Source organism: Psammomys obesus, unplaced genomic scaffold (genome assembly GCF_907164565.1).
Source record: "Psammomys obesus unplaced genomic scaffold, mPsaObe1.curated_primary_1811, whole genome shotgun sequence".
NCBI lineage: Eukaryota > Metazoa > Chordata > Mammalia > Rodentia > Muridae > Psammomys > Psammomys obesus.
Genome location: NW_026585691.1, coordinates 9912397 through 9940290, shown reverse-complemented (window position 1 = coordinate 9940290; position 27894 = coordinate 9912397). Strand labels below are relative to the sequence as shown.

The 27894-nt window shown below is 46.9% G+C and overlaps 1 protein-coding gene across 5 annotated transcripts in view; it reads right to left on the bottom strand.

The window, feature by feature from the left end:
• LOC129670009 (ras-related protein Rab-27A) overlaps window positions 1-27894 on the bottom strand; it is a 105704-nt gene that overhangs the window by 3655 nt on the left and 74155 nt on the right. For 4 of the 5 annotated variants that reach the window (XM_055598401.1, XM_055598403.1, XM_055598420.1 and 1 more), the window contains 4 exons: window positions 18234-18406; window positions 12564-12649; window positions 10228-10331; window positions 6687-6810 (listed from right to left, as the gene is read on the bottom strand). In XM_055598401.1, coding sequence (XP_055454376.1) covers window positions 6687-6810; window positions 10228-10331; window positions 12564-12649; window positions 18234-18406 — 487 coding nt within the window. Of the gene's footprint in view, window positions 1-6686; window positions 6811-10227; window positions 10332-12563; window positions 12650-18233; window positions 18407-26980; window positions 27013-27894 lie in introns of those variants that run through there. The other variant, XM_055598428.1, reaches the window with a different exon arrangement.

The window sequence follows — 27894 nt, the reverse complement described above, 5'->3', positions numbered from 1 at the left end:
TGTATCTTCCACACTAGCAGAAGACTCCCTGCCTCAGCTTCCAGAGGGTTGCGACCCTCCGCCCCGCTACAGGCTTCATTAGGGGACCTCTCAACCCTCCAGGCTGGCACTGGAAAAACTGCAATTATAACTCATAACAACTTCATCTAGAATCGAACAAACACCCCTTTGTTTCGTAGGTGCTGCAAACATCATATCATCGAAAGTGTCTGTTTTCCTTGCGGTCTTGTCAGTCAATCCTGCAGTTCCCTATGCTAACTTCCTTCCGCTCAGGTCGGGTTCTACTGCTGAGCGGGCGTTAGCTTTCCGCTCTGCCAGATTAAATGGTCTGCATCTCACCACCACCTGAATGTTCTTGCACTTCTCTTCTCTTGGAAGAACAACTCAGCTGGACGCCATGACGGTTGCTGGCGCCAAAACCTGGCTGCCTGGCAGTGACTCCCACAGTGTGGGAACCGGGCGCCCGCCTCCTCTCCCCTGGTGCTGCTTCTGCAGCCAGGAAGACCAAGACTTGCAGATCAGCAGTCCACATAGGCCTCTGGTCTTGGCCACCACCCCACAACAGCTGGAGACACCGAACCTGCAGGCTGGTCTCTACCCAGAAACCAGCAATGATTCAGCGCCTTAATTCTTTTCAAAGAAAAAAAAAGTATCACTTGTTTTCTACCCAAATGACCTGGTGACCTTGGCTAGCTATCTGTAAATCGAGACATCACCCAAATTCCCCAGAATGTTTATCCCAGACTCTTCCTCCAAAGACCTTTTATCTTTAGCTTTGTGTATCAGTCAATAGAGCATGTGCATTTTACAGGCCCAAGGACTTCTAAGCTATCCCTAAATTGGAGAGACACCAATTCCTCCCTAGACCCTTAAGCTAATACCTGTAGCCTGTCTCAGATTCAGGGTCAGGAGCCTTATCAACTGAGCTACCAATGTAGCCTATCTAGCCTATCTCTAGGATAGAAATACATGTGTTTTGAGTTTCGATGTAATTATGCTTCCCTGTGCACCCAAGACAGTATCACCAGGAAATTTTTTCTCCAAACTGTACTGCCATTTAAACACTTAATCCCAGCACTCAGGGAGGCAGAGGCAGAAGGAACTCTGAGTTCCAGGCCAGAGTTTGAGACTACAAAGTGAGCCAAGGCTACACAGAGAAACCCTGTCTCAAAAAAAAAAAAAAAAAAAATATATATATATATATATATGTATGTATGTGTTTGTATATGTGTGCGCACACGCGCGCGCACGTATGTATGAAATAATATGCTTACAAAAGCCCACCTGGTATCAGACTCCGGAAGTTTGAGTGGCTGAATTGAGCTTCCCTCCTTATCTCTCCCATTTCCTTTCGGGCTGGAATGCTTGCAAGCACTCAACCCACACACCCAAACACACACACACACACACACACACACACACACACACACACACTGGTACCTCCTTGCCACTTCCCAGAGAAGCTGCTAAGCCTTAAAAGGTCATTCAGGTAATAAATAGTACAAGTGTTTTCTCCACATCACCATATACATTATCATCTTCTATTCTATACTCCTGGTTAAGTAGGAAATGCCCTCTTGGATCCGCCCACAACCTTTTTGTTTTTGAGACAGGATTTAACTAGGTAACTCAAACGGATCTTGGATTTTCTGTGTAGTCTAGGCTAGCCTCAAATTCATAGTCCTTCTGCTCCAGCCCATCCAGTATTTGGGCTGCACATGAGAACCACCACTCCTAGCTTAATATTTTATACATTTCTTGAGACAGGGTTTCTCTGTGTTGCCCTGGCCATCCTGGAACTTGCTCTGTAGACCAGAATCTACAGGAAGGAATAAAGAACTGAAAGTCAGGGAGGTGATACATACACTTGGGAAGCTGAGGCTAGGGTATCAAAACTGCCAGGCTAGCCTGGGCTATATAACTGCATATCAGGATCCTGCTTCAAAAAATAAATAAATAAAACCAACAATAATAAACTAAGTTTCTGGATTGGCCACAGAGACGACCTGGAATTAGGGGCAGGAGGATCTCTGTGATTTCAAGGCCAGCCTGGTCTACATAGTAAGTACCAGGACAATCAGAACTACGTGAGATACCTATCACAAGAAAGAAGGAAAGAAAAGGAAAGGGAAAGAAAGAAAGAAAGAAAGAAAGAAAGAAAGAAAGAGCAGAAAAGAATTCTAGGTTGTAGAATAAGTACTGTGTTCCCAGCACAGCTCTGGAGCCTTCTCCTAATCTGTGACAAGGAAGAGCAGTAGTTACTTTTTTTGTTTTGTTTAGACTGGGTCCCTGTGTAACCCTGGCTGGCTTAGAACTCACTAAATAGAGCAGGCTGAACTTGAACTCAGAGATCACCTGCCTCTGCCTCCCAAATGCTGAGATTAAAGGTGTGTGCCACCACTGCCTGGTGCTTGTATATACTTTTCCAAGAATATATCTAAAAACAAGTTTAGGTGACATAAATTCAAAAGGCTTTAACCATAGAAAGCTGGCACTATCCTTTATGTCCACACGATGGTGCTAAAGCAGCACTGTCCAGAAAGCTCTCTTACTAGAGGGATGAAAAATGGTTGGTTGAAATTTATGTCCACCAGCAAATGGGCCTTTAATTGCTACTTGTAGTTCAAAGTAGCAAAGACTAATTTTTATGTGCATTTAAAAACAGGCTGGGCAAACCTTTAATCTCAGCACTCAGGAACTCAGGAGGCATGCTGACCTCTGTGAGTTCAAGGCTACTCTGTTTCAGAAAAACAAAACAAAAAAATATCTGGGAAGTGGTGGTACACACTTATAATCCCAGCACTCAGAAACTCAGGAGGCAGGGGCAGGCAGATCTCTAAGTTTGAGGCCAGCCTGGTCTACAGAACAAGTTCCAGGATAGCCAGGAAGACACAGAGAGAAACCTTGTCTCAAACAACAAACAAACAAACAAAAAACACATACATTCATCACAATTTAAAAATAAAAACATTCAGTAAACAAAATGGCAAGGGCTTCAAAGCCATGCAAGGGACTCTTATTTGCACTTCTATGCCAGAATATCCATGGGCATAATTCTCAAATAGCCGACTTTTTTACCATTATTTACTTATTTATTGACCAGACTAGAGACTTAAAGCCAAGTTGCCAGAGATTAAGAGAAGGCTCAAGTGCCTGCTGTCCCTGCAGAGGACCCATGTTCAAATCCCAGCACCTATACCAAGCACTCACAACTGCCTGTAACTCCAGCTCCGGAGGGATGTAATGCCTCTGATATCTGTGGTATAACGGCGGGGTACCTGCACCTACACGTAATTAAAATAAGTTAAATATTTTTAATCCAGTTGCAGGAATAGGTGATGTATATATATACACGTATATATATGTGTGTGTGTGTGTGTGTGTGTGTGTGTATACATATATATGTGTATATATATATGTATATATATACATATATATGTATATATATATGTGTGTATGTATATATGTGTGTGTATGTATATATGTGTGTGTATGTATGTGAACTTAATAGGAAAGCAGTTTCCTGGCAAATGCAAAGCCTTGGGTTCATGAAGAAGTTGTCACGATGACAACAAGGATGTCTAGAGAGTTTGGTCAGGTGTGTCTAGGTGTTTGGCTCACGTGTAGACCCAGAATTCATGGCGAGTCCTGCTGGACGCTAAGTGCTCAGTGAGAAGGACTGTGTGATGATCATCTGAGCCCGGAAGACTGTGGCAGTAAAATCCAGATCCTCTGCTGAGTTACAGTGGGCTTCAGTCAAGCAGTCAGCCTTGTGTATTTGGTTGTAGCTTTTTTACGTTGTTTCAAAGTATGCCCAATAATACACCATTGCTTTCTTTTCTTCATTAATTTATCTTTAAAACTTATTTTTTTATGTGTGTGTTTTGCCTGCATGTATATGTGTGCCCTGTGTGTGTGTGCCTTGTACCTGAGGAAGTCAGGTGAGGGCAGTGAACCCCCTGGATCTGGAGTTACGAATGGTTGTAAGCCACCAAATGGGTACTGGGAATCGAACCCTGGTCCTGTGCATGAGCAACAAGCAGTCTTAACCATGGAGCCATTACTCCAGCCCCAATTAGTTCCTTTCTCAACTCAGTGAAGGCTGTCAAAGCTTACAAGGGATCAAACAATCAGAAACAACCAAATCCAGACCACATGTCACCTAGCTCAGAGTTAGAACAGACACTGCCAAGTTCAGACCCCTGAAATCCAAAACCTGACCTGTGCTGATGTCTGATATCTCTCATTGACATGGTGAATAAAGGTTTTTAACTGAGCTTTCACTGCAGGAGCTTTGAGTATCTTCCTCAGCAGAAAGCAGCAGGGTGGACCGGGTCCTCATTTCAGAGCTGGGGCCAAGTGTGTACACAGCACACAAGTATGTACATTCAGTTGTCCTTTAATCCCGTTCCCCAACAACTCTCTTCTGTGACTGACGGAGCATGGACTGTCTCCATCGATCCCTCTCTTCTCCTGGCATTCCCTTCACCCTCATCAATGAAAACCTCTTCCTTTGTAACTCAGCTCAGCCCATCTTTGTGATGCCTTCCATGACCAGGGTGTGTGCTGGACACAGGGAGAGATAGTCCCCGTGTGGCTCAGATCCCAACACTGAGCTCTCTGGTGCCTGGCAGACTATAGAATCCTGAGCGCCAAAATGGAGTGATAAGAAAAGGGCTTATGAGGGCCCAGAATGGGAACAAGTCAGTCCTTCCACTCCCCAGGTGTTTGAGAAAGGCTTGTTGAAAGACTCCTCTCACCGGCTGACTTTTTCATTCACTTCTCAGAAGCAGGTGTGATAACTGTGGTCTCTATTGCCTCATGGCTGACTTCCTCCCTGTCCCCTTGCAAAACAGCATCTCTTGCAGTGTTTGGCCCTTCTGTTTCCTGAGTGCCTCTCAAGAGGGAGGGGCCTACTGAGACTGGGCTCTGCCAGCCTCTAGCTCAGAATCTCCCAAGTGGGTTGGTCTTGACCACGGCATAGGAAAATCATGTGGGAAGCTGTTAAAGGCACCGGTGCCCAGGTCCCCGCCCACGGCATGCCACTGTAGCTGGGCTGAGCATTTCCCAGAATTAGAGTGGGTCACAGGAGAGGCTTGGGGGAAGTGAGGCATTTACCCAAGATTTTCACACACAGACACTTAGCTGATGACGCATCTTGGCACAGTCTGGCAACCGGATCTGCACCTGTCCCACCTCCCTCGCCTCTCCATAGCACCCTGGACTCCTAAGCCAGGTGTGTAGCTAGCCCTGAGATGAAGGGCCTGGCTCGTGTTCAACGCCCACACCACCAAGGCCAGAGGCAACAGCTGACAGGACAGGAGTTTCAGGACACTGTCGTAAGGCCTAGCCGGTCCTCACTTCCTGCACCCACTCCAGCTTCCCTTTCTCACAGCCCATCCTGTGGACCCCAAGATTCAACATCTGACACAAAGAGAAAATGTACCTGCCATGGCATAAGCTCAGATCCCTGCCACAGATATGTGCACCCACACAGGCATGCATGTTCACGAGGGCTTCCAGGAGTTCAAAGCCCTCCTCGGCTACATAAGGAGTCCAAGGCCAGTCTGAGACCTTGTCTTCAAAAAAAACAAAAACCTGCTTCCTGCCTCCTGTAAGCAGGAAGGCATGCAGGCCAGAAAAGGTGTCAGGTGTCCCTCTCTATCATCTGCCCATTCCTTGAAGGCAGGGTCACTTCCTGAACCTGGGACTCACCATCTTCTCGGCTACGCTAGAAGCCAGCAAGCCCAGTAATCCTCCTGCCTCCGTCCTCCACAGAGCTGTGTTATAGACATGCACCAGACACTCAGATTGTTACATAGGTGATGGAGGAGGTCCAAACTCTGGTCCCTGTGATAGGCTGAGCCATCTCTCCAGCCCTGCCTCCTGCTTTTAATAGTGAGCTTGCTTTAAACCTGCATTTGCATTCTCATAGTTCAACAGGGAAATGAAGTGAAGCAATGATCCCTCTGGAGTTCACCCCCTCCGTCTGCATGCAAGCCCCATGGTGCCTCCATGAACCCAGTCCAAGAACTGAAGGAGGAAGTCAGTATCTCTGGCCCTCCACTCAAAACCAGCATCTTCACCAAAGGGCATCTTCACGACCCCCCCAGTCAAAGTCAGTGTCTGCTCTATGATACCCGACAAGGCCTTCTTAGGTGCCAGGGCTCTGCAACTGTAAGTAAAGCGGTTTTGAAATTTCCATGCTGAGCACAGAGGATTTCCTTATTCTAAGAGTCTTCTGTTAGCCTGGTGGTAGTGGCACACGCCTTTAATCCCAGCACTCGGGAGGCAGAGGCAGGTGGATCTCTGAATTTGAGGCCAGCTCTGCTCTACAGAGTTCATTCCAGGACAGCCAGGGCTACATGGAGAAACCCCGTCTCGGAAAAAAAAAAAAAAAAAAAAAGTCCTCTGTTTGCATGTTGGACAGAGACCTGACAGTCAGTACATTTGCATTCAAGGCTCTCTTCCTGAAAAATTCTAAAAGACTGACAAGAGGGAACCAAGACAGCAGAGGACATTCCCACTGGTGTTTTATAACCCCCACTGTGATACTCATGTGAAATATAAGGCCTTTGACACCTCCCACGGATGAAAGCTGAGTTTTCTGCTTTTATTTTCTGTCAGTTACTCTCTCGCTTGCTAATGTCTCTGTACCCTCTTGATCCCACCCCAGGAATACTCACCCATACTTCTCTGCCAGGTCCCTGGCCTCCTCCTCTTTCACCGCCCTCTGGTCTTCCAGGTCACTTTTATTTCCACACAGCACTATATCTGGGTTTTCACAATAGGCATGCATTTGTAGCTGGCCTATGGCACAGAAAAGTTTGTTATACAGAAGTCATGATCAAAAGAAAACAGACGGAAAACTACAAATACATACGCAGAGGCAAAGCACTGACAGAACACTTTCCCTCTTCCTTACTAAGCCACAGATTACATTTCTAAAGCTAGCCACCAAGTCTAGTCCCTTATTTGACCACTTCCTTCTCCTGAGGCTGACCCACCAAGGTTTAGCTACCAAACTACTGAAGTCCAGTGATCAAAAGCCCCCTTTGATTGACTAATTAAAAAGCCCAATTAAAACAAACCAACTCATCCTAATGCAGAGTTTTTCCCCTTTCCCTTTATAAACTACCATTTGTCTGTGGGCCACCCACATCTGCCTCCACTTTATCCAGAGGCAGCCCTTTGTCCCTTGGGGCAAATATCCCTTCCTCCTCTCTGTTACCCCCTCCCTTACCTCCTTACCCTCCCCCTCCCTTGTTCCTTTTTGTCCCTCTGGGGCAAATAAATCTCCTTTGTGCTGAGAACTTGGTCTTGGTGTGTCCTGTGTTGACTCTGGTTCTCTCACTTTTGTTCTTTGAGACAGGGTTTCTTTGTGAGGCCTTGGCAGTCCTGGACTCACTGTGTAGACAGGGGTGGCCTTGAACTTAGAGATCCTCCTGCCTCTGCACCCTGAGTGCTGGGATTACAGACATGCTCTCACTTATATCTGAAATGCTTTTCCTGTGTTTGTATCATCCTAAAGCAGGATCAATCTATTTAAAACAATTAAGGAGCCGGCTGTGATGGTGCACGCAGGTAATCCCAGTGCTCAGGAAGCTGAGGCAAGGGACTCTGTGAGTTCAGGGATAGCCTGGACTACATAGTGAGACCTTGTCTTAGGCGAACAAGAAACTAAGGTTGGAGGATGAAAGAAGACATAGACTAAATAGTAAACAAGAGGAAGGAGAGGAAGCAGGAAACCACCACTCATGTTTATACCTTTTATATCCTTTCATCTAAAACCCTTTAGCTAGGTTTGATTATGAAAAGTGAAGGACGCTGGAGAGACAGCCCAGTGGTCAAAAGCATGTACTGCTCTCCCAGAGGACCTGGTTCTGTCCCCTCACTCTCTTCAGGTGGCACACCAACCAGCTACGCTGGCCGCCCAGGGCCCCTGCACCCACTTGCACATACCCACACAGAAGATTTTTTTTTTTTAATCGTAAAAACTAAAACCTTTTTTAAAAAGGAAAAAAAAAAAAAAAAAAAAGAAGCCCCAGGGTGCTAAATTAGTTCCATCTGCCAAAGGATGAACTTAATACCCATTTTCTTTCTCCTCACACTCCAGAAACTGAAGCAGCTGAACTTTCACACTCAGTGGCCTCGGAGTACATGACCTGAAGTGTGCTTTGTCACTATCAGCCAGCTCCTCCCCCCAAAGTCAGGTCATAGCTTATCAAGGCAAGGTGAAGTAGGAGGAAGTTTCCCCAAGCATTAACAGGGGCCTGAATTTCAGGATATAGTCTTTTGCCCTCAGGAGACAACTTGGGTCACAGGATCCTGCCCGGGCAGGATCAAACTGTGCCCCGTTTCCTGTCAAGGCCAGGCCTCTTCTACCCTCAGGTTGTAAATGCGGTTCCCACACTCTTTAATGCCCAGGCACAACTTCCTTCAAGGTTTGCTCCACTGTCTCCTCCACAGGGCTCTTCTGTGTTCTCTTAGCACCATGGTTACGATCGATCATCTCCTGGAGTTGAAGCGTGGCTCGGTGGCTGCCTGCGTGCCCTCCCCACCCACCTCTCAGCCTGAGGGGGCTGTTGTCTGACCACCTTAGCTCCCTCATCTCCGGCTAAGGTGTGTGGGCTAGCAGCCTCCGCATCCCCTGAGAACTTACCGAAAGGCATGTTATTGGTCCTGCCCAACAGCTACTGACCAGGAACATGGATATGGGAGAACCGTCCCCCACCAACCAGGAGACTCAGATGCATGGCACACCGAGTTAATAAGCCAAAGCACTTCTAAGACTGTAAGGTTAGTGACAGTTCATAGTTCTAGTGTTCATCTAAGAAATGTTACTGTACTCTCTCTCTTTTCTTTCTTCCTTTTTTTTTTTTTTTTTGTTTCATTTTTCCATACAAGGTTCCTCTGTGTAGCCCTGGCTGTCCTGGAACTCACTCTGTAGACCAGGCTGGCCCCAAACTCCGAGATCCGCCTGCCTCTGCCTCCCGAGTGCTGGGATTACAGGCGTGCACCTCCAGATCCACCTGCTGTTATCGTTCTCATCTCTGAATTTTTGTATGAAAATTACGAAGTAATTCCTAACTAATGAACAATTATCTGAAACTTTTCTCTCAAGAAGAAGGGCGTACATGAACAACTACAACCTGAGAGGAAGTGTGCTTGTGTTAAAACAACAATCAAAGAAAACCACAATCAAATAAAACAGTCTTTAAGAAGAGGGGAAACAGTCCAGCTAAGATTATCACAGAGAATTTCACGGAAGCTCTTTCTTTCCAGGTTTTAAAAAAATAATCATGGCCGGGCAAGTGGTGGCAGACACCTTTAATCCCAGCACTCAGGAGGCAGAGGCAAGTGGATCTCTAAATTTGAGGCCAGCCTGGTCTACAGAGTGAGTTCCAGGAGAGCCAGGGCTACACAGAGACACCCTGTCTCAAAAGAAAAAGAAAAAAAAAAGATGGAAAAGAAAAAAACAAGCATTATTTGGTGCTGGAGAAATGGCTCCGTAGTTAAAAGCACAGGCTGTTCTTCCAGAGGACCCAGGTTCTAATCCCAGCACCCAGGTGGCGCCTCACAACCCTCTGTGACTCCAGTTCCTAGGGAATCTGACGCCCTCTTCTGGCCTCCACAAGCACTGCACACAAGAGTGCGCACATGCACGCAAGTAAAACAGTAACACATAACATGAACATGTAATTAAATAAATAAAAACAGCTCTAAGTGGTCAGAAAGAAGGGGGGATCGAGGGCTTCCAAACAGGGTGACAGATAAAAGATAGAAGAGAAAAGGGAAATGAGTGAAGGACAGACGAGTGAGTTTGGAGGATTAGTCTACCTTACAGGTGTATTGGGACTCATCCTGGCCCAGGATGAGGAACGGCTCTAGACAGGCCTGCTCAGTCCCTGAATGCCAGGACAGATGTCACATGACCCAGTTCCAACCATGTGGGCCCAGGGGGCTCAGGTCTCTGTTCAGGCTCCTACACAGGCCTCAACTTTAGCCTCTTTTTACCTGCTCCTGAGAGGATGTGGAAGGATCCCCAGAGAGAGAAGTTGGCTCCAGGGGAGCAAAGGAGAGAAGTGGGCAATGTCAGCCATCTGTGGCCTTAACCTGAAGGGCTTACTCTTAGCAGCAGCCTTGGCCCTGAGCTGCTTCCAGCAGAAGACATATCATGGTACCCATAACGTGGCAGCACAGCAGGGCTGGGGAAACCACACTTACTCATCCAGTTTCGGACATTGAGGAAACTTTGCTCATTTGTCAGGTCGAACAGAAGCAGGAAACCCATAGCGTCCCTGAAGAACGCGGTGGTCAAGCTACGAAACCTAGGGCACAAACACAGACGGTCATTAATGAATGGGGGTAAAAAAAAGAAAAAGGAAAGGAGAAGAGATGAGTGCTCCTAGGTAGATGGAAGAGAAAGTTTATTACAGGTATGTGGGAGAGCGTAGCCACAGACATATCTGGGATTGTCCAGAGTGGTCATGACCCTGAACCATATAGGGAGAGGGGAAGGGGAGAAGAGAGAGGGGAAACCACATATAGCAGCGAGGAGGCCAAAGGTACAAAAATCGGGGCATGTAACCAAAATGTCTGGATTCTATAGGGAAGAGCCTCTGGGGGAAGGGCAGCCCTGCCCCTGGCTAGAGAGTTCAGAGGACAGGGTGTGGCAGGTAGCCCACACCCTGTAACTGGTAGGGACTGAAGGATGCTGGGAGAACCCAGAGACCAGGTCTGTCTTGATATGTTCAACAGGCACCTCAGCTGCTGGTCCTGGGTTTGAATCTTAACTACTAAGTCACGGACCTGCTCCTGAAATGCAAAGCCACCGATGACACCCTCTGCCTTCTACACAGGTTCCTCAACAACTCCCGGGAAGATCTCTCACACAGGTGTTCATCACTCCCATGAGTTCATGTGTGAACAGAAAGTGTTACCGAGCCGGCTGGGCAGGAGCTCAACCGGGAACTCACTGGACAACCCTGAGTTCAATGGGCCAAAAGCCACCGTACTGGCCATGTGTGTTTTCCTTCTGGGGAGGCCTCACGGCACTACAGGGCAATCTGGTCCCCAGGTCAGGCTCTGCAGAAGTCTCCTGTCTCACAGGGCTGTTTCCTCGCCTCTAAGGTGGGAATGGAAGTGAGGAAGACTTGGCTCTTGCCTGTAATCCTCCGAAGGCTTTACCAGCTGTCGCTTCTATTCCTCCTGCGGTTTCCTCTCACGTTGCCTTCATGCACAGCCTGTAAGCTGGCAGGCAGGCTCCTCGGAAGGAGATGGTATACGTTAACCGCTATTCAGAAATAGGAGGTTTTCCTCAATTGTCGTATTCAACGTTCTTACAAAAAAAGTCTTTCTTGTTTGCGTGCTCATACCAAAATAGCTACAGATCACACAGTGAGATGGCTAAACTTTGCCCTCCGGGCAATATGGAGGGAGGGAAGGAGCAGTGTTAGGGGGATATATGAAATTAGATTAGCCACAACATGGTAATTATTGAAACGGAGGAAAGGGACAAAGATTCAACCGAATCTCCACTTTTGTATACATTTGGAGATTTCTATGTTTTTGTTTTGTTTTGTTTTATCCTTTAAAGAAGGCTGGAGAGATGGAGATTGGAGAGATAGCTCAGCAGTTAAGAGCACTGGCTGCTCTTCCAAAGGACCTGGGTTCAATTCCCAGACACCCACATGGCAACTCACAACTGTCTGTAACTCCTGTTCCAGAGGATCCGATGCCCTCACATACAGTCCGATGTCCTACATGCAGTCAAGAAGGCTGGAGAGATAGCTCAGTGGTTAAAGCGCTTCCCACGCAAGCTTGAGAACCAGAGAGTTTGGATCCTCAGAACCCACATAAATGCCAGGTGGGCATAGCAGACGCAGACCACCTGTAACTCAGGCACACAGGAGGCAGAGATGGGGCAGCTTCTCAGAACAAGCTACCCAGCTAGAACAGCTGTGTCTGTGAGTACGGGGTTGAGGGAAGAGACCCCGCCTCAATGAATAAGGTAGAGAGCAACAAGGAAGAGTCCTGATGTCAACGTTGGGCCCCCCACATGACACATGTGCCTGTATACCCACAGAAGAACATGCACACAAACACACATACACACGCTCCTTCAAGGAGACTTCGGGAGAAATCAGGCTATAGCTGACTGAAAGCAGCCTTGTACCAACATGTCGTGTGGTTTATTTTAGTCAAGTAACCTCTGACCAGATTAATTCATTCCAACTAGATGTTCAACCAGGCTTCAGCATCAGATAAGAACAATGCAGGCAGCCTTAGAACTCCCTTACAGGTGAGGCAAGAGCAAAAGGCCACGGGGGAAAGCCTGAAGCCTAAAATGGCGGAGAAAAAAAAAAAGAATGAATCCCAAGTAAAAAGGTTTAATTTTAAGAAGATTCACATCTCCTCTGACCTTGGAGAAAATATGCCGCCACTGCCACCTCAGGATGACAAAGCACTGATCTGGCAGCTCATCTTACCTGGTGCGGATGAGCCAGCTGGCTGCTTTTCCCTGCCCAGGTCAGCCTGAGAACACACTGAAGAGGACCTACCTCTCCTGCCCCGCCGTGTCCCATAACTGCAGGTGGATTCTCTGGCCTCGGCCCACAGCTCCGTCTGGTCCATTAGCTCTGTATACCTAAAACAGCAAAGCAAAGATAAATCAAAGGAAATTCTGAGACCGGTGGGTTCTGGATCCTTCCTTTCTTTCTTTCTCTCTCTCTCTTTCTTTCATTCTTTGTTTTTTGAGACAGGGTTTCTCTCTGTAAAACCCCTGGCTGTCCTGGACTTGCTTTGTAGACTACACTGGGCTTAAACTCACAGAGATCTGCCTGTCTCTGCCTCCTGAGTGCCGGGATTAAAGGCATGCATCACCACCACCAGCCAGTTTCTACAAAACAGCAAAGATTAACACTCCTCAAGAGAATTGAGTCCCTAATACAACCAGGTGTGGACTTTGGTGCAATACCTACATTTATACAATGGTGTAAAGGCCTCAGCTAAATGCCTTCTAAGAAGACATATATCTAGCTGGGGGGTGTAGCTCAGTTGGCAGAGTCCTGCCTGGCATCCACGAAGCTCTAGGCTCCATCTCCAGCACCAAAAAGCCAGGCATGGTGGTACATGCCTGCATTCGTAGCACTTGGGAGGTGAGCGACAGAATGATAAAAAGGCCATCCTTGGCTGAATATCAAATTCGATTTGAGGCAAGCCAAGAACATATGAGTCCCTGTCTCCAAAGCACCAAAAACAATAAAGTAAAAATAATTCATTTTATTCCAAGAAATATTGACTTTCTGTGGCTTTTCCTTTTCTCATCTTTAGAAAGGGCTCTTAAAACAATTGTCTTAGAGACCGGAGAGATGGCTCAGTAGGTAAATGTGCTTGCAACTAAGCCAGGCAGGCCGAGTTCAATCCCTGGGGCCCACATGATAAAGAGAACCAACTCCCACAAGTTGTCTTCTGACTTCTACACATGAACCAGGGCACGTGTGCGCACACATATACAATAGATATTTAAATAAATACAAAAACTAGCGGCTTTATGCAGAGACACTTCTGTCCTAGCACTCAAGAGGCAGAGGTGGGCAAAACACTGTGAGCTCCAGACGCAAAGGGGCTAAAAGCAGGTCCCAGGCTCTCCAGGGCTACACAGTGAGACCCTGTCTCAAAGAGACAGAGATGGAGGCGGCGGGGGGGGGGGGGGAACAGACACAGACAAAGATAGCAAGACAGAGACACAGAGAGAGAGGTCACGACTTAGAGGTGTAGTTCAGCAGCTTCCTGGGGCAGCACTGCCTTACTACGTATGAGGCTCCAGGCCTAATCCTGGGCACCACCCACGACAAAGGAAGGAACAGCAAATGAACCACCACGACAGCTATGAGAACCTCAGGCCAGCAGCCACTGCAGAGCAGGGGGAGACCGGTTTGGAGATTTGTCAGAAAGCTTCCTAGAGAGCCCATCCCCAGGTTTATCTCTAGAGAACCCCGTTCCCAGGCTTGTTCCCAGGAACCCCATCCCCAGGTTTGTCCGTGGAGAACCCCATCCCAGGCTTGTGCTCTCACAAGAGCTTGCTCATGAGAAAAGCCCCAGACCTGTGAACAGCAGCTATTGCCGTTATTTAATAGCATGCTGACTTCCCAGGGTGGCAACACCAGCTGTGGCTAATACATGTCTAATCTCTCTGATTGTCTCCAAAAAGTAACTTAAAAAAAAAAAAAAAAGCCTAGTGGAGATGGCATATGCCTTTAATCCTAGCACTAGAGACATGAAGATCTCTGTGAGTTAGAGGCCAGCCTGGTCTACAGAAGTAGTTTCAGGACAGCCAGGGCTACACACACACACACACAATCCTATCTGGAAAAACAAAAACAAGAAAATGTCACAGAAAGATTTCTTTTGGGGTTTGGTGTGTTGGTTGGTTAGCTTTTGCTGTTTGCTTTGGTTGGTTCTTTTTCCCAAGTCAAAGTCATATTGTTATGTAGCCCAGGCTAACCTGGAACTCACTCTGTAGGCTGGGATGAGCTCAAATTTGCAGTTGTCCTCCTGCAAGTTAAAATAATCAAACACATCCAGTTTTAGGGCTGCATAGGCTATCTAAACTCTCTAAACTTAATGAAGACATGGAGTGGAGTTGGCTGGGTGAGGAATGGGAGCATCAGTCAGACCAGAGCAGGACAGCAATAAGATCTCTGAAAGAGAATTACAGGGACCTATGTAGACAATGAAAGCAAGAACAGGCTCCCTGGGTTGGAGGCCTCTTGTTCCCAGAAGATGCTGCAAAGAGAAATAGGGGGAAGGTAAGGTGGTACCCAGATGTCTAAACAGGACCAATAGGGAAAAGGAAGGACCCAGGGCCCTGTAAAACATCCAAGCCAGCTCCATTTTGCAGACTGCCAGCCTTGGACAACTGCCAATCCAAAGGGATAAAAGCTGTGACTCCCCCTTTCTCAAAAGCGCACCAGGGACCAAGCTCAGCCATCGCCTGGATGACCACCAGCAGCTCCAGTTACCATGGTGACTAGGCACCTCATGCTAAAAAAGCCCTCTATAGAAATAGAAGTAGGGCAGTAGCACAGCTTCTTGACTGGATTTCAGGGCTGGGAAAGAAAAGTAAAGAAATAGAAGTAGTGCTAACTTTAGATATAGCAATCCCCTGTGTACTGTATGCAATTTGTGCGGTTTGATGTCCTGAGTAATGATGTGAAAGGAATGTGGTCATGCATGTCTTTAATCCCAGCACTTGGAGGCCGAGGTGAGTAATCTCCGTGAATTCCAGGCCAGCCTAGCCTACATGGCTGTCCTAGTCTTCTAGGACAGCCAGGACTAGTGAGACCCTGTCTCAAACAAACAAACAAAGCAGGCAGTGGTGGTGCATTCTTTAATTCCACCCTCAGGAGGGAGAATCCCTGAGTTTGAGGACAGCCAGGGCTACACGGAAAAACTGTCTCAAAAACAAAAACAAAAACAAAAAAACCCCATACAATTAAGAAATTTTCTGTATTGATAAAAATACGTTTTTCATATGTAAATATTTCTAATAATAAATGCTAAAATAGCAAGAACCCCTGCTTACGGCCTCAGCATATATGGCCTCTGAGGGTAGTCTTATTCCTTCCTGCTGTAAACCTGTAACTTATGGAGAAGTTCACAAACAAGATTTTTCCTTTTTTTTTTTTTTTTTTGTGTGTGTGTGTGTGTGTGTGTGTATGTGGTCAAAACTTAGGTCTTAAGTTCCTTGTGACCCAATGGAGTAAGGATTCTTTCAACCCTTGTGGCCTGTGGTTTTGTACACCATTCTGTAATCCTGACCAATATGCCTTGGGAACCACCTACTTATCTCTTACTAAAAGGAAAACTAAGAGGTTTTGTTTCTTCTTTCTTCCAGAAGCACTTGAAACATTTACCTCAAAAGCTACCAATCATGCATGGCCATGTATTGCTAAGACACTTCAGAGCAATTCCTCCACTTGTATCTCTAACTCACTGCTCTAAGCACCAATCCTTTCTCCCGACTAGTGCCTGTGTTCAAGCCTTTTCCTAACAAACTCCAGCTTTGCTTTGTAAAAAATAAAACAATGGAAATGAAATCTATACCACATTGAAAACCGAATATTTACAGAAGTATCTTTTGTCATGGCTAAAAAAGAAACAATAAAAACGTCCATCAGTACCAAAGAGATAACTTTGGCATGATGGCACAGTGGAATAGTATTCTGCCATGGCTCAGTTGAGAGCACTGGCTGTTCTTTGAGAGGACCTGAGTTCAGTTCCCAACACCCACATTAGGGAGCTTATAACGTAACAGTAGCTCCAGCTCCAGGGGATCCAATGTCAGGGGATCTTCTGGCCCCTGCAGGCACCCCTCTTCTCATTCCACATAAATATAAAGATAAAATAAGCTTATTTTAAAATGGATTCTGTCTGATAATACTTCAATACAGAAGAACTCAAGACATTATGCTAAGTTTTAGAAGACAGATGCAAAAGGCCTCGTATACAACAGATCCGGAATTAGGCAACTCTAAGGATTTTCACAGTGGCTGAAAGGAGGAGGGATTGTGATGATGTTATGGGGGTTTATTTCTGTGATGATAAAAATGTTCATGCTGGGCAGGGTGATGAAGACCTTTAATTCCAACACTCAGAGAGATCTCTGTGAATTCAAGACAGCCTGGTCTACGCAGCAAGTTCCAGACCAGTCAGAGCTACACAGTGAGACCTTGTCTCAAAAGAAAAAAAAAACAGTTCTAAAACTAAATAGTTGCTGGTGGCACATGCTTAGAACCCCAGCACTCAGGAGATGAGGCAAGGGATCGGTTCAAAGCAGCCTCAGCTACACAAGACCCTAAAAAACTAAATGATTTAAGCTGGAAAGTGCCTCCATGGTTAAGAGCACTGGCTGCTGCTGTCGAGGACCGGGGTTCGGTTCCCAGCACCCATACAGTGGCTCACACCATTTATAACTCCACGTATAGGAAATGTGACACTTTCTTCTGGCATCTCTGGGCTCCAGGCACATATGTGGTACACACATATATCACAGACATATGCAGGCAAACACACACATAAAAACAAAAAATAAATTAACCCAAAAACCTAAATAAACTGAGTGCAGTGGCACACACCTGTAATTCCACCGGGAGGTAGAAGCAGGTGAATCTCTGTAAAGGTGAGGCCAGCCAGGTCTACAAAGGGAGTCCAGGACAGCCGGGGCTACACAGAGAAACCCTGCCTTGAAAAACAATAAAAGCCTAAATAAATCAACAAACAAATATGCAAATAAACAGTTGTGATGGTGATATCACATGAATATGCTAGGGGAAAAAAAAATCTGTAAACAAGTGGGTTTTACTTGTTGAGAATTATACATCAATCAATCTACTTTAGAGCAAAGGGAAGAACTGGAGTTGCCCTTTGGTGGCAGAACGCCCACCCAGCATGTGTAAAGCCCTGACTTCAACTCGGTGGTATTCAGAAAGAAAGATGTGAGCCAGAGGGGAAGCAAGGGGGGATGCTGATAGAAACGTTCCCTGCAGGGGATGCAGATGTGGCTCAGTGGTGAAGAGCATGCATGTGCTACTCTTGCACAGGAACCAAGTCTGATTCTCGGCACCTACATCCGGCGGCTCACAAACACTTGTAACCCCAGCTCCAGGGGATCCAATACATCTGGCAGCCATGGATGTACACACACATATACACATACAGAGAGAGAGACAGGGAGGGAGAGGGAGAGAGAGAGAGGAAGAGACAGGGGGAGAGAGGGAGGAAGAGGGAGAGAGGGAAGGACAGAACATATACTCATAGGGACATTCACATACACATGATTCAAAATAAGTTCTTTAATTTCAAGGGAGGAAAAAAGTAATACGCCCTTTAATTGTATCCAAAGGGTTTTATCTGGAGTGTTCCGAGCACAGCATACTTTCTTATCTATCTGTCTGTCTATCTGTCTATCTATCTATCTATCTATCTATCTATCTATCTATCTATCTATCTGCTATGTAGACCTGGCCGTTCTCAAACGCAGAGCTCTGCCTCCCTCCACCTCCAGAGCGCTGGGATTGAAGGTGGCACGGCCACACCCAGCCAGACTTTCCTATGTGCTCTCATTTTAGGTCCCAACCTTTGGCTTCTTAAGTCCTACAGAGCAAACTAAACAGGCCCTGCTGACCTGTTGACTCAGATTAGACTCTCAGGAAGGAGGTGGGACTTACCACCCTCTTTTCCCTGAAATCAATGCCCACTGTGGTGATGAACTTGGAGTTGAACTTCCCATCTGTGTACTGGTAAAGTACACTGGTCTTCCCGACTCCGGAGTCTCCCAAGGCCAAAAACTTGATGAGGTAATCATAATCTCCATCCGACATGATGGAGGGCTCTGCTTCACCTGTAAGACACAAGGAAGCGGATCAGTAAAAAAAAAAAAAAAAAAAAAAAAAAACACTAGAAATGCCGGAATGGGGGCGGGGGTGGGGGGCTCAGTGGATGAAGCACACACAGGGCTGGCAACCTGAGTCATCCCTGGAACCCACGGAAAGGTAGGAGACAGCCAAACCCACAAGGCTATCTTCTGACTGACACATACATGCCATGACGCACATACAATCATTTTGCTTAGCTAAAAAAAATATATACATATATATATATGTATATATTAGAATTTTCCATTATTAAAGTGACAATATTCTGTTCAATAAGTACTTTGCTTGCATTGTGTGGGGCTTTGTCTGTCTGCTTCTCGGTTTGTTGGAGATTTCTGGGGTTTTAAAAAAATATTTATTCTGTATACAGAATATTGTATTAGTCTGTATACAATATTCTGTATTCTGTATACAATCTAGTGCACACATGGGCACTAGATCTCATTATAGGTGGTCATGAGTCACCATGCGGTTGCTGGGAATTGAACTCAGGACCTGTGGAAGAGCAGCCCGTGCTCTTTACATCTGAGCCATCTCTCTGGTCCCTGTTTGTTTATTTTTGAGGAAGGAATCAGGTAGCTTAGGCTGGCCTAGAACTCCTGTTTACAGACGGGATGCACCACCATGCCTGGCTTCCAACAGTTATGTGAAACCTATGTGTCTAGGCATCTGTGATAGACATCGCAGTGTTCGCTGTCCCCAAGAACCTCATAACCAGCGGATGAGGTGCAGTTGGGAAAGTAAGTAAGAGTTTAGGTTTTTTTTTTTTTTTTTTTACGTTTTTAAAATTTTGTGTGTACAAGTGTGTGCCCTCATGTGTGTTTACAAGACACGTATACAATGGAAGAAGACAACGGATCCCCTGGAACTGAAGTTATAGGTGGTTGGGAGCTACCCTTTGGGTGCTGAGAATCAAACCCAAGTCCTCTGCCAGAGCAGTCAGTGCTCTTAGCTGCTGCGCCAGCTCTCAGCCTAACAGTTGGGTTTTAACTTAACATACATACTATAGGGCTATAAAGAAGGAAACTCCGAGCGGGAATGACAGTGAGAAGACTTGTAAACATGGCAGACCACATAAAACAAAAGCTGGTGAGCCAAAGGGGGGACAGCTGGGGGGGGGTGGCACCCACCTGCAATCCTAGCGTTCCAGAAACAGAGGCAGGGGGATTGCCCACGAGTTTGGGCCTAACCTGGTGTATACAGTGAGTTCTCGGCCAACCTGGGCTACAAAGTGAAAGTGTCTCCAAATATAAGAGAAAAAAATAAATAAATGGGAAAAGGGAAGCGATAGGAAGGAGAGAGGGTGAAGCATGGTAACCTCAGCAGGGGCGCAGGGGGATCCTGAGTTTGAGGCCAATCTAGGTTGAGATTTTTGTCTCAATGGAAGTGTGCAGACAGATGGGACAAGGCCTAAGTGGTAGCTCCCAGCACTCAGTGGCTGCAGTTCCTCTTTTCGGTGCTGGAGCCTGGCCTCTCCCTCTCGTCATTCTGTTTGTAATTCTGTTTGTCCTATTCAGTTTCGTGTTCAGGCATACCCACAGTGGACAGGAGATGGCTCAGTCCATAAAGCTTACTGCGCAAGCATGGGGACCTGAGTTCAGATCCCTAGCACCCATGTGACGAGACAGGTATACGCACCCTTTACCCAATCACAGGGCTGTGGGGATAGGCAGATGTGGCCAGCAAACCTAGCCAACTAGTGAGCTCCAGATTTGGTGGGGGTTCCCTGACCTCCATGTGCTCATGTCGACACGAGTGCACAAACACACACACACACACACACACACACACACACACGAAACTAGACTAGCAGCACACATCTTTAATCCCAGTGCTTGGGAGGCAAAGGCAAGCGCATCTCTGAGTTTGAGGACAGCCTGGTCTACAGAGTTTCAGGACAATCAGAGCTCCACAGAGAAGCCCAATCTGGAAAGAGAAAAGAAAGGAAGACAGACAGACAGATGGGAGAAGACAAGACAAACACAGGCCAAATCAGTCTGATGTCTTTTGTATACGCTGTCATTATTGTTTCCTATTTATTGATCAGACTGCCTAGCTGTCACGTTCTCTCAGGAAGTGGGTTCCATAGTGGAGCAGAAACCATAACCCACAGCTGACTCCACCTCCACCTGGGTTTTCTAACAGGAAGTGCTCAAAATCCTTCAAGATCAATGGAAACAAACTCCACTGTGAAGAAGATTCCGTCATCACCAGCCGGCCACAGCTGCTCTTCTCCTCTTCAAGGCTTTCATTATCTGTTTTCAGCTTCTCAACAGATGCAAATACATAATGCCAGTCCCAAGAGGAATCAGTCTCTCCTCTGGCCAGGGGTCGGGGGCGGACGACACACCTCTGATCCCAGCACTGGGGAGGCAGAGGCAGGCAGATCTCTGTGAGTTTAAGTCAGCCTAGTTTACACAGTGTTCCAGGTCAGCCAGGGCTACACATTCTCACACCCTATCCCCCTCCTTCCTTCTGCAACCCCCATCCCCACCCTCATTTCTCTCTGTGTCACACACACCTCTCTCCAGGAAAGCCCTGTCCGTGTACTCTCATTGCACATGTCCTGACTGTCTGGGCCACTCACAGCGACACCTCTTCCTGCCCGTGAAAGGCAGCGTTCACCATTGCACATCAAGTGCCCACCATGCTGCTCCCTTCCCTCACGCTCTCCTGTCTGCTTGGGTACTAGGCTCTAACGCTAGGTGCTTCCCATAGGGCTATTAGAATAGACTCATAGAATTAATGCACAGCAGGCAAGCACCTATATTCATCTTCAAGCTCACCTCTTCTACCCCAGCCTGACTCAAGTTGGTGACTCAACTCTCTCAAAAAATCCTGAGCCCCCAGAGCTGTGGCAGGAAACTTCCTCAGACAGCCTCAGCGCAGACCTGTGACCTCACCTGGCAGATGTGGCCGGCCCTGTTGATAAGGGCCAAGCCTCTACAAACATTTGCAGTTGCTGTTTGCATGATGTGAAGGGTGACACTTTACTGAGGGGAGCGGCTATCTGTGTTAATGGCTTCTGCTCGCACAGGTAGGAATGGGAAGGAGGAGCTTGAGAGGATGCAGGCCTGGCTCCAGGTTATACGTGAGCAGGAGCTAAGACACGCTCTGGTCATTTGGGAAGGTGGGGGTTCACATCGAAACAAAGGGACCCTAACTTGCAATAGGGATGACAAAGACCCTGTAGCTAGTTTATTTGTTCTTTATGTTAATTTGGGAAAAGCTGGTCAGTTATGTACCTATGTTTTATTTTCTTTTTTAATTTACAATAAGATTTTGTTTTGTTTTGTTTTGTTTTCTTGACAGGGTTTCTCTGTGAAGCCTCGGCTATCCCGGAATTCACTCTGCAGACCAGGCTGTCCTCAAATTTAAGAGATCTGCCTGCTTCCTAAAATGCTGTGTCCCCACTGACTGGCCAGACTTTTTTTTTTTTTTTTTTTTTTTTTTTTTTTTTTTTTTTTTTTTTTTTATGATGTTGCCTTTTTCTTTTGTTTTATTTTTCAAGACAGGGTTTTTCTGTGTAGCCCTTACTATCCTGGAAGCCTCAAACTCATAGATCTGCCTTCCTCTGCCTCCTGGGATTAAAGATAGGTGCTACCACACTGGCTGTGTTTTGTTTCTTTGGTTTGCTTTGTTTTTCAAATGAAGAAAAATAAAGCCGCCAGGCCCAGCGGCACTCGCCTGTAATCCCAGCATTCTGGGAGGCAGAGGCAGGCAGATCTCTGTGAGTTTGAGGCTAGCCTGGTCTACAAAGCAAGTTCTAGGACAGTGAGGATTACACAGAGAAACTCTGTCTTGAGAAAACAAAACAAAAGAAAGAGAGAGGAAAGGAGGGAGGAAGAAAAGAAGAGAAAAGAAAAACCCTAAGGGCTACAGAGATGGTCTACAGGGGTGCTGGTGGTTCCAGGCACACACGTCAGGTAGATCACAGATGCCTGTAAATCAGGCTCTAGGGTCTGACACCCTCTTCTGTCATCTTCAGACAGTGCGGCAAGGCACAAACCCGTATACACAAAAATAAAAATTAAAAGATCTTTAAAACAGAGAGATGACAATACATCATCTCACACAACTGTTCTGAGGACAGAAAGAAATGTTTTTAGTGGAGTATTACCCAGCACACTCCTTTGTGGCCTAACAGCCCGTGACTGTCACAGAACTGCAAGGACATGCCCAGAACCTCATCTCCATTAAGAAGACTAACTAAATAATCAAGCTAAGGATGTGCTAAGGGCATATTTCTAACTCCGTCTTTCCTGGAGGAGATGCTGTGTCAGAGCCTCCATCAGCTCAGAAAGATCAAGGCACCTCCAGAGTCAGCAGACTTTCCTACTCAGCTGGCCTCTCTCTCCTCCTTACACAAATATTTTTCAAAGTGCTCCCCACCCTCATTCTCATCAGACTAACAATAAAAAGCACAGAACACCCATTTCCTCAACACGAACCACGTGTTAGATAAGTGCCTCAAAGGCAAAGAGTTTCCTTATTAAAAAAAGAAGAGGAAGGCGGGGCCTGATGGTGCAAATCTGGAATCCTAGCTACTCCAGAGACTAAGGCAGGAGGACAGAAAGGGCAAGGCCAGCCTGGGCAATTGAGACCTCACCTCAGAATAAACAGTAGAAAGGACCCTGAGAATACTGTCTAGCAGTGTGAGGCCTTGGGTTTAATTCCTACTACCCAAACTAACAGGAACACAATAAACAAAAACTCTAACCATAGTTTAATTGTTTTCCACAGAGTGAAAAAGGAAAGTGGTTTCAGCTCAGACAAAAGGGAGAGATGAGCTTCAGCAGACCATGCCTCTAACCCCCAAGATTCAGTAGGCTGAAGAAGGAAAGGTTGCTGGGTCGCATAGCAAGAAAAAAACCAAAATGAAATACAAGTTCTTTACAGTAGCCTCATCTCCTTGGCTCTAACATGGAGGCAGCAGCCGTTGGCTCTGAGAAACACCCTGACGATAAGCAACTGAGGGGAATGTGAGCTGATTTTACTTTTTTGCTAGTTCTTGAGATTATAATCACATAATTTCTCCCTTCTTCCCTTCCTCCGAACCCTCCCCTACACCCCTCCTTGCTCTGTTTTATTTCCTTTCAGTGTTATTGCACACGTACCTACACTTTAGCAACCAGTTCCAGGTGGCAGCCCATTGTTTCAGGCAGTGACAATGGCACGAACCGGAGGCAGCTAGCCGCACCACCATATCCACGGTCAGGAGAACACAGGATGCATGCCTGCTTGGCTACCCAGCTCTTTCTCTGCTCCTACACAGCCTAGGGCTCAACCCAGGGAGTGAGTGGTTCAACCACATCTCTTAAGGGAGTCAAGGCCCCACAGCAGCACAGACAGGCTCACAGCTACCTTGATCTACATAATCCCTCACTGAAACTCTCTTCCCTTGTGAGTTTAGGTTGGGTCAAGTTGCCAAGTAAAGCCAGCCGTCATAAGATTCCTACTAATCGCAGAGATGTGACTTATGGACTGGGGTAACTCCCAGAAAGATTTCAGCCAAGTGACTGATTCATGTGTTCAATCGCCGCAAGAGGATTCTTTTTCCCATTGATTTTTTTTTTTTTGGGGGGGGTGGTAGCGGGAGACGCATGGAGGTCATGTGGGTTCCAGAGATGGACTCAAGACATCGTGATTGGCATCGAGTCCTTTACCCCGTAAGCCATCTTGCCTGTCCTAGCAGTAAGGTGCAGGCTTTATTGTTGCTGTTTAGGGAGTCTCACTGTGTAGACACGGCTGGCATGGATCTCACCACATACACCGGGCTGGCCTCAAAACTCATGGAGACCTGCCTGTTCTATCTTCTGGGCGGTAGAATAAAGGTGAGTGCCGCCATGCCCGGCTAGCAATATGTTTTTCATTTTTAAACCTTTCGTTTTTCTTTAGTGGTGTTGGGGATCAAATCATAGGCGATAGGCAAGTTCTCTGCCACTGAGCTACAGCCTCAGCCCCATCACCTATTGTCATTATTATTATTATTATTTTTAATCGGAGACAGGGTTTCTCTGTGTAGTCCTGGCTGTCCTGGACTTGCTTTGTAGACCAGGCTGGCCTCGAACTTACAGAGATCTGCCTGCCTCCGCCTCCCAAGCGCTGGGATTAAAGGTGTGCATCCCCCCCCCCCCACACACACACACACACAGGACTTCCATAACCTGTTCTTAATACAATCCGTGCCTGGATATTCAGAAAGACATGTAGGGTCAGTGCTTGTGCGCCTGTGAGTAACTTGAAGAAAACTTCAATGCTGTCCTCTCCAGACTCCACCAAGGGTTTCTAAAATGTTGCCATCTTTAGCCGCTGACCCAGAGACCAGGAAGTGGTAACATGAACTTCAGTGCAATAGGGAAGGTAGATCTGGAAGAGCAGAGTCCATGACTCAAAGGAGACCCTTTAGCTTTTTATCCCAGTTCCTCAAGAGCCATCCACTTCCTCAAGAGCCTCTTTGAGGCTCAGGATGTGCGTATTTGTAGGGATTTGGGAAACTTAACAAAGTCTGGCTGTGTAGCAAGTATCTCTTGCTCTGTGGGGTGTCTAATAGGAGGAGGAGGACACAACCTTCCATGTGTGGAGTACAGGCGTGGCTGATTGGCTTCCTGAGAGATACCCTAAATAACGCAGAGGCAGCCGCACAATGCACATAGCCAAATGTCACTGTCAGGAAAAGCCAGCCCCACGGCTGAGCCTGCCTCCTGGTGACACCTTGAAGCTGAGCTGCCTCCAAGAATTAGATAAAGAGGTGTAAAGTCCACTCCCAGTGGGTGGCTGCGCTCTGTGGGCACATTGGAGACAGTGAAGAACGGGGCCCGGAGCCAGGATCTTCTACAGGGCGACAGACACCACACCCTCCTGGGTAAAGTGAGCAGCGAAGAATCTGGGTGTGGTGGACCCACTAAGTAAGAGCTGCTCCAGGCAGGTCAGGGCCTGAACCCCACCTTACGGCTGTAAGCCTGGTGCGGACCCACACAGCTGCAGCGCGGCAAAGGCGGCCCTCTGCTAGGGAATGCGCCAGATCAAGAGCCAAGCCCTCTCTCGGCTCTGTGAAGGGGCAACGGTGCCTCCCGTGTTCCAAGAAAAATAGGAATTCTAGGTCTATTCAAGGAATGAGAGCGGTTATCCAAACAACCCCGAGCTGAGAAAGGGGCCTGCGCTGGGAGGAGAATGAGGGTTCCACACTTTCTCATCCTTAGAGGAACTGGGTGTGAACACCCTGTGCTTTCTGCACCCACTCATTTTTACACACTGGGGTGTTAATTTTCATCGGAATTTTTTTTTTTTAAGGAGTGGTGTTTCCAGTACGCTGTAATCAAGCCCAGCTTCTTCAACATGAGGTACAAAGCAGGCTTTAACTTTCCTGTGCCGCAGGACTCCCATCCCAACACCCCACCCTGAAGGACAAGCTTCCCACCCCTGGCTTCGCCCAGAGATGCTCACACGGGCTGCCCCGGTGGACCCCATCTGCCCCCTCACACCCTACCCCGCCTCATCAAACAGCTGTTCTGTATCCATGGGAACACGCTCTTCAGGTCCACGGCGGCTGCCCAAGGCACTCATGGTTCCCAGCTGGCTTCCCTTGGTAGGGTCAAACATCTGCGCGCCACACACTAACAGCAAACTCGCTCCCACCCCATGGGCTCATCTGCTGTCTTCTTCATCTTTCGGCTCGCTTGTCGAGTGTCCGGATTTTCTTCCCTAAAGCTGGTAGTTACACCACCAGCCATCCAAAACGTGCTTTCCTGGAGACACGGGGAGCTGCTGGGCAGACTTCTACACAGTCAACCCGAGGCTGCGTCTCTGGGAAATTCTACTCCCCCCACTACAGATGAGAGGGGAGCAGCTGCTCACAGACTGAGGCTTCTCAACACCGTGCTGGTTTAGGGTGCTCCGGGGCCTGCCGGGGAGGCAGTGTGAGCGCTGCTCACAAGCTTACCTGCCGAACCTATGAAGATTTCTACTACGCACCAACCCAGTTCTTACAAAAGATTTAAAAAAAAAAAAAAAAAAAAATGAAAACCAGTGTAGTAGGCGCAGAAAAATCAATCTATCGCCTGACGTTTAAACGCCACTAAAATAGAATTCTTTAACAAGATTACTGTTAGGTTCTCAAGTATCTGAAAAGAAAGCATTCTAGAGTAACGTCATTAAAAACAGCACGTGGTACAGGCAAAACATTCATGCATACACATAAAATAACGTAAAAGTTTTGAAAAGGCTTTGATATGCAGGGCGTAGTAATTTATTCCCAGCACTCAGGAGATTCTGGGACTGGTCTACAGAGTGAGTTCCCAGGGCCACACAGAGAAACCCCGTCTAATAAAAAAAAAAGAAAGAAAGAAAAAAAAAAAAACAGGGTTTTCTTTCATTAGTGGCACAGGTGGCACCTTGGAATCCCAAGCCTCTGTCATTAGGTATCACTAAGTCTGTCTTCTAGGCTTTCTCTCTACTGGTAAGTTCCTAATACACATTTAATTAACTCTAAATATCGTGGTCTCCAATAGATGAATACAAAGGAGCAAAAATAAACTTACCTAGAGGAGAAGATGTTGTCAACACAGCTATTACACTGTCTTGGCAGAATCTCCTCGCTCTCCCTTTCCTAGGTAGAGGTGGGTTCTTAGAACTGACTATTTGCATGTCTATCAGCATCTGTTTACAGAGTGGGCGTGCCTTGAGTTCTCTTCTGCAGAGGCGCTGAGGAGCAGCACGCTGCCACCAGCCTGTCAGACTATTTGCTTTCCTGCTGTTATTGTTAATTGTGATCAGCTGGAGATGACTGAAGGGGATTTTTGTCTTTTGCTTTATTTGTGGTTTATCCCAGGTAAATACTTTGAATGAGAATGGCCTCCCACAGGCTCCTATTTGAAAGTCTGGTTCCCAGTTGGCTGGACTGTTTAGGAAGGATTAGGAGGTGTGGCCTTGTTGGAGAAGGTGGGTCACTGGGGGCGGGCTTTGAGGTTTCAAAAGCTCACCCAGCAAAACCGGCCAATGCTCCCAACAGCTCACCCACCTGTCCAGCCCTGGAAAGGCAGCTCTTTACACAGTGATATTATGGAACTCCTCAGACAAATCTGTTTCAAGTTGAATTCTCTTTCCCCAAAATTATCACAGGAAGGTGCTAAGTTGCAGTATCTCGGGATATAACCTCTTTCACAGGTGGGACTTCTAATGGAGGTGATCAGGTGTTAAAAGAGATGAGTATGGTGAGCCTGAAACCTGCCTGGGTTCGAGGCCAGCCTGGTCTACAGAACCAGTTTCAGGACTCCAGGGCTACACAGAGAGACTCTGTCTTGAAAATCCAAAAAGAAAAAAAAAGAGGAAGGAAGGAAGGAAGGAAGGGAGGGAGGGAGGGAGGGAGGGAGGGAGGGAGGGAGGAAGGAAAGAAAGGAAAGAAAGAAAGAAAGAAAGAAAGAAAGAAAGAAAGAAAGAAAGAAAGAAAGAAAGA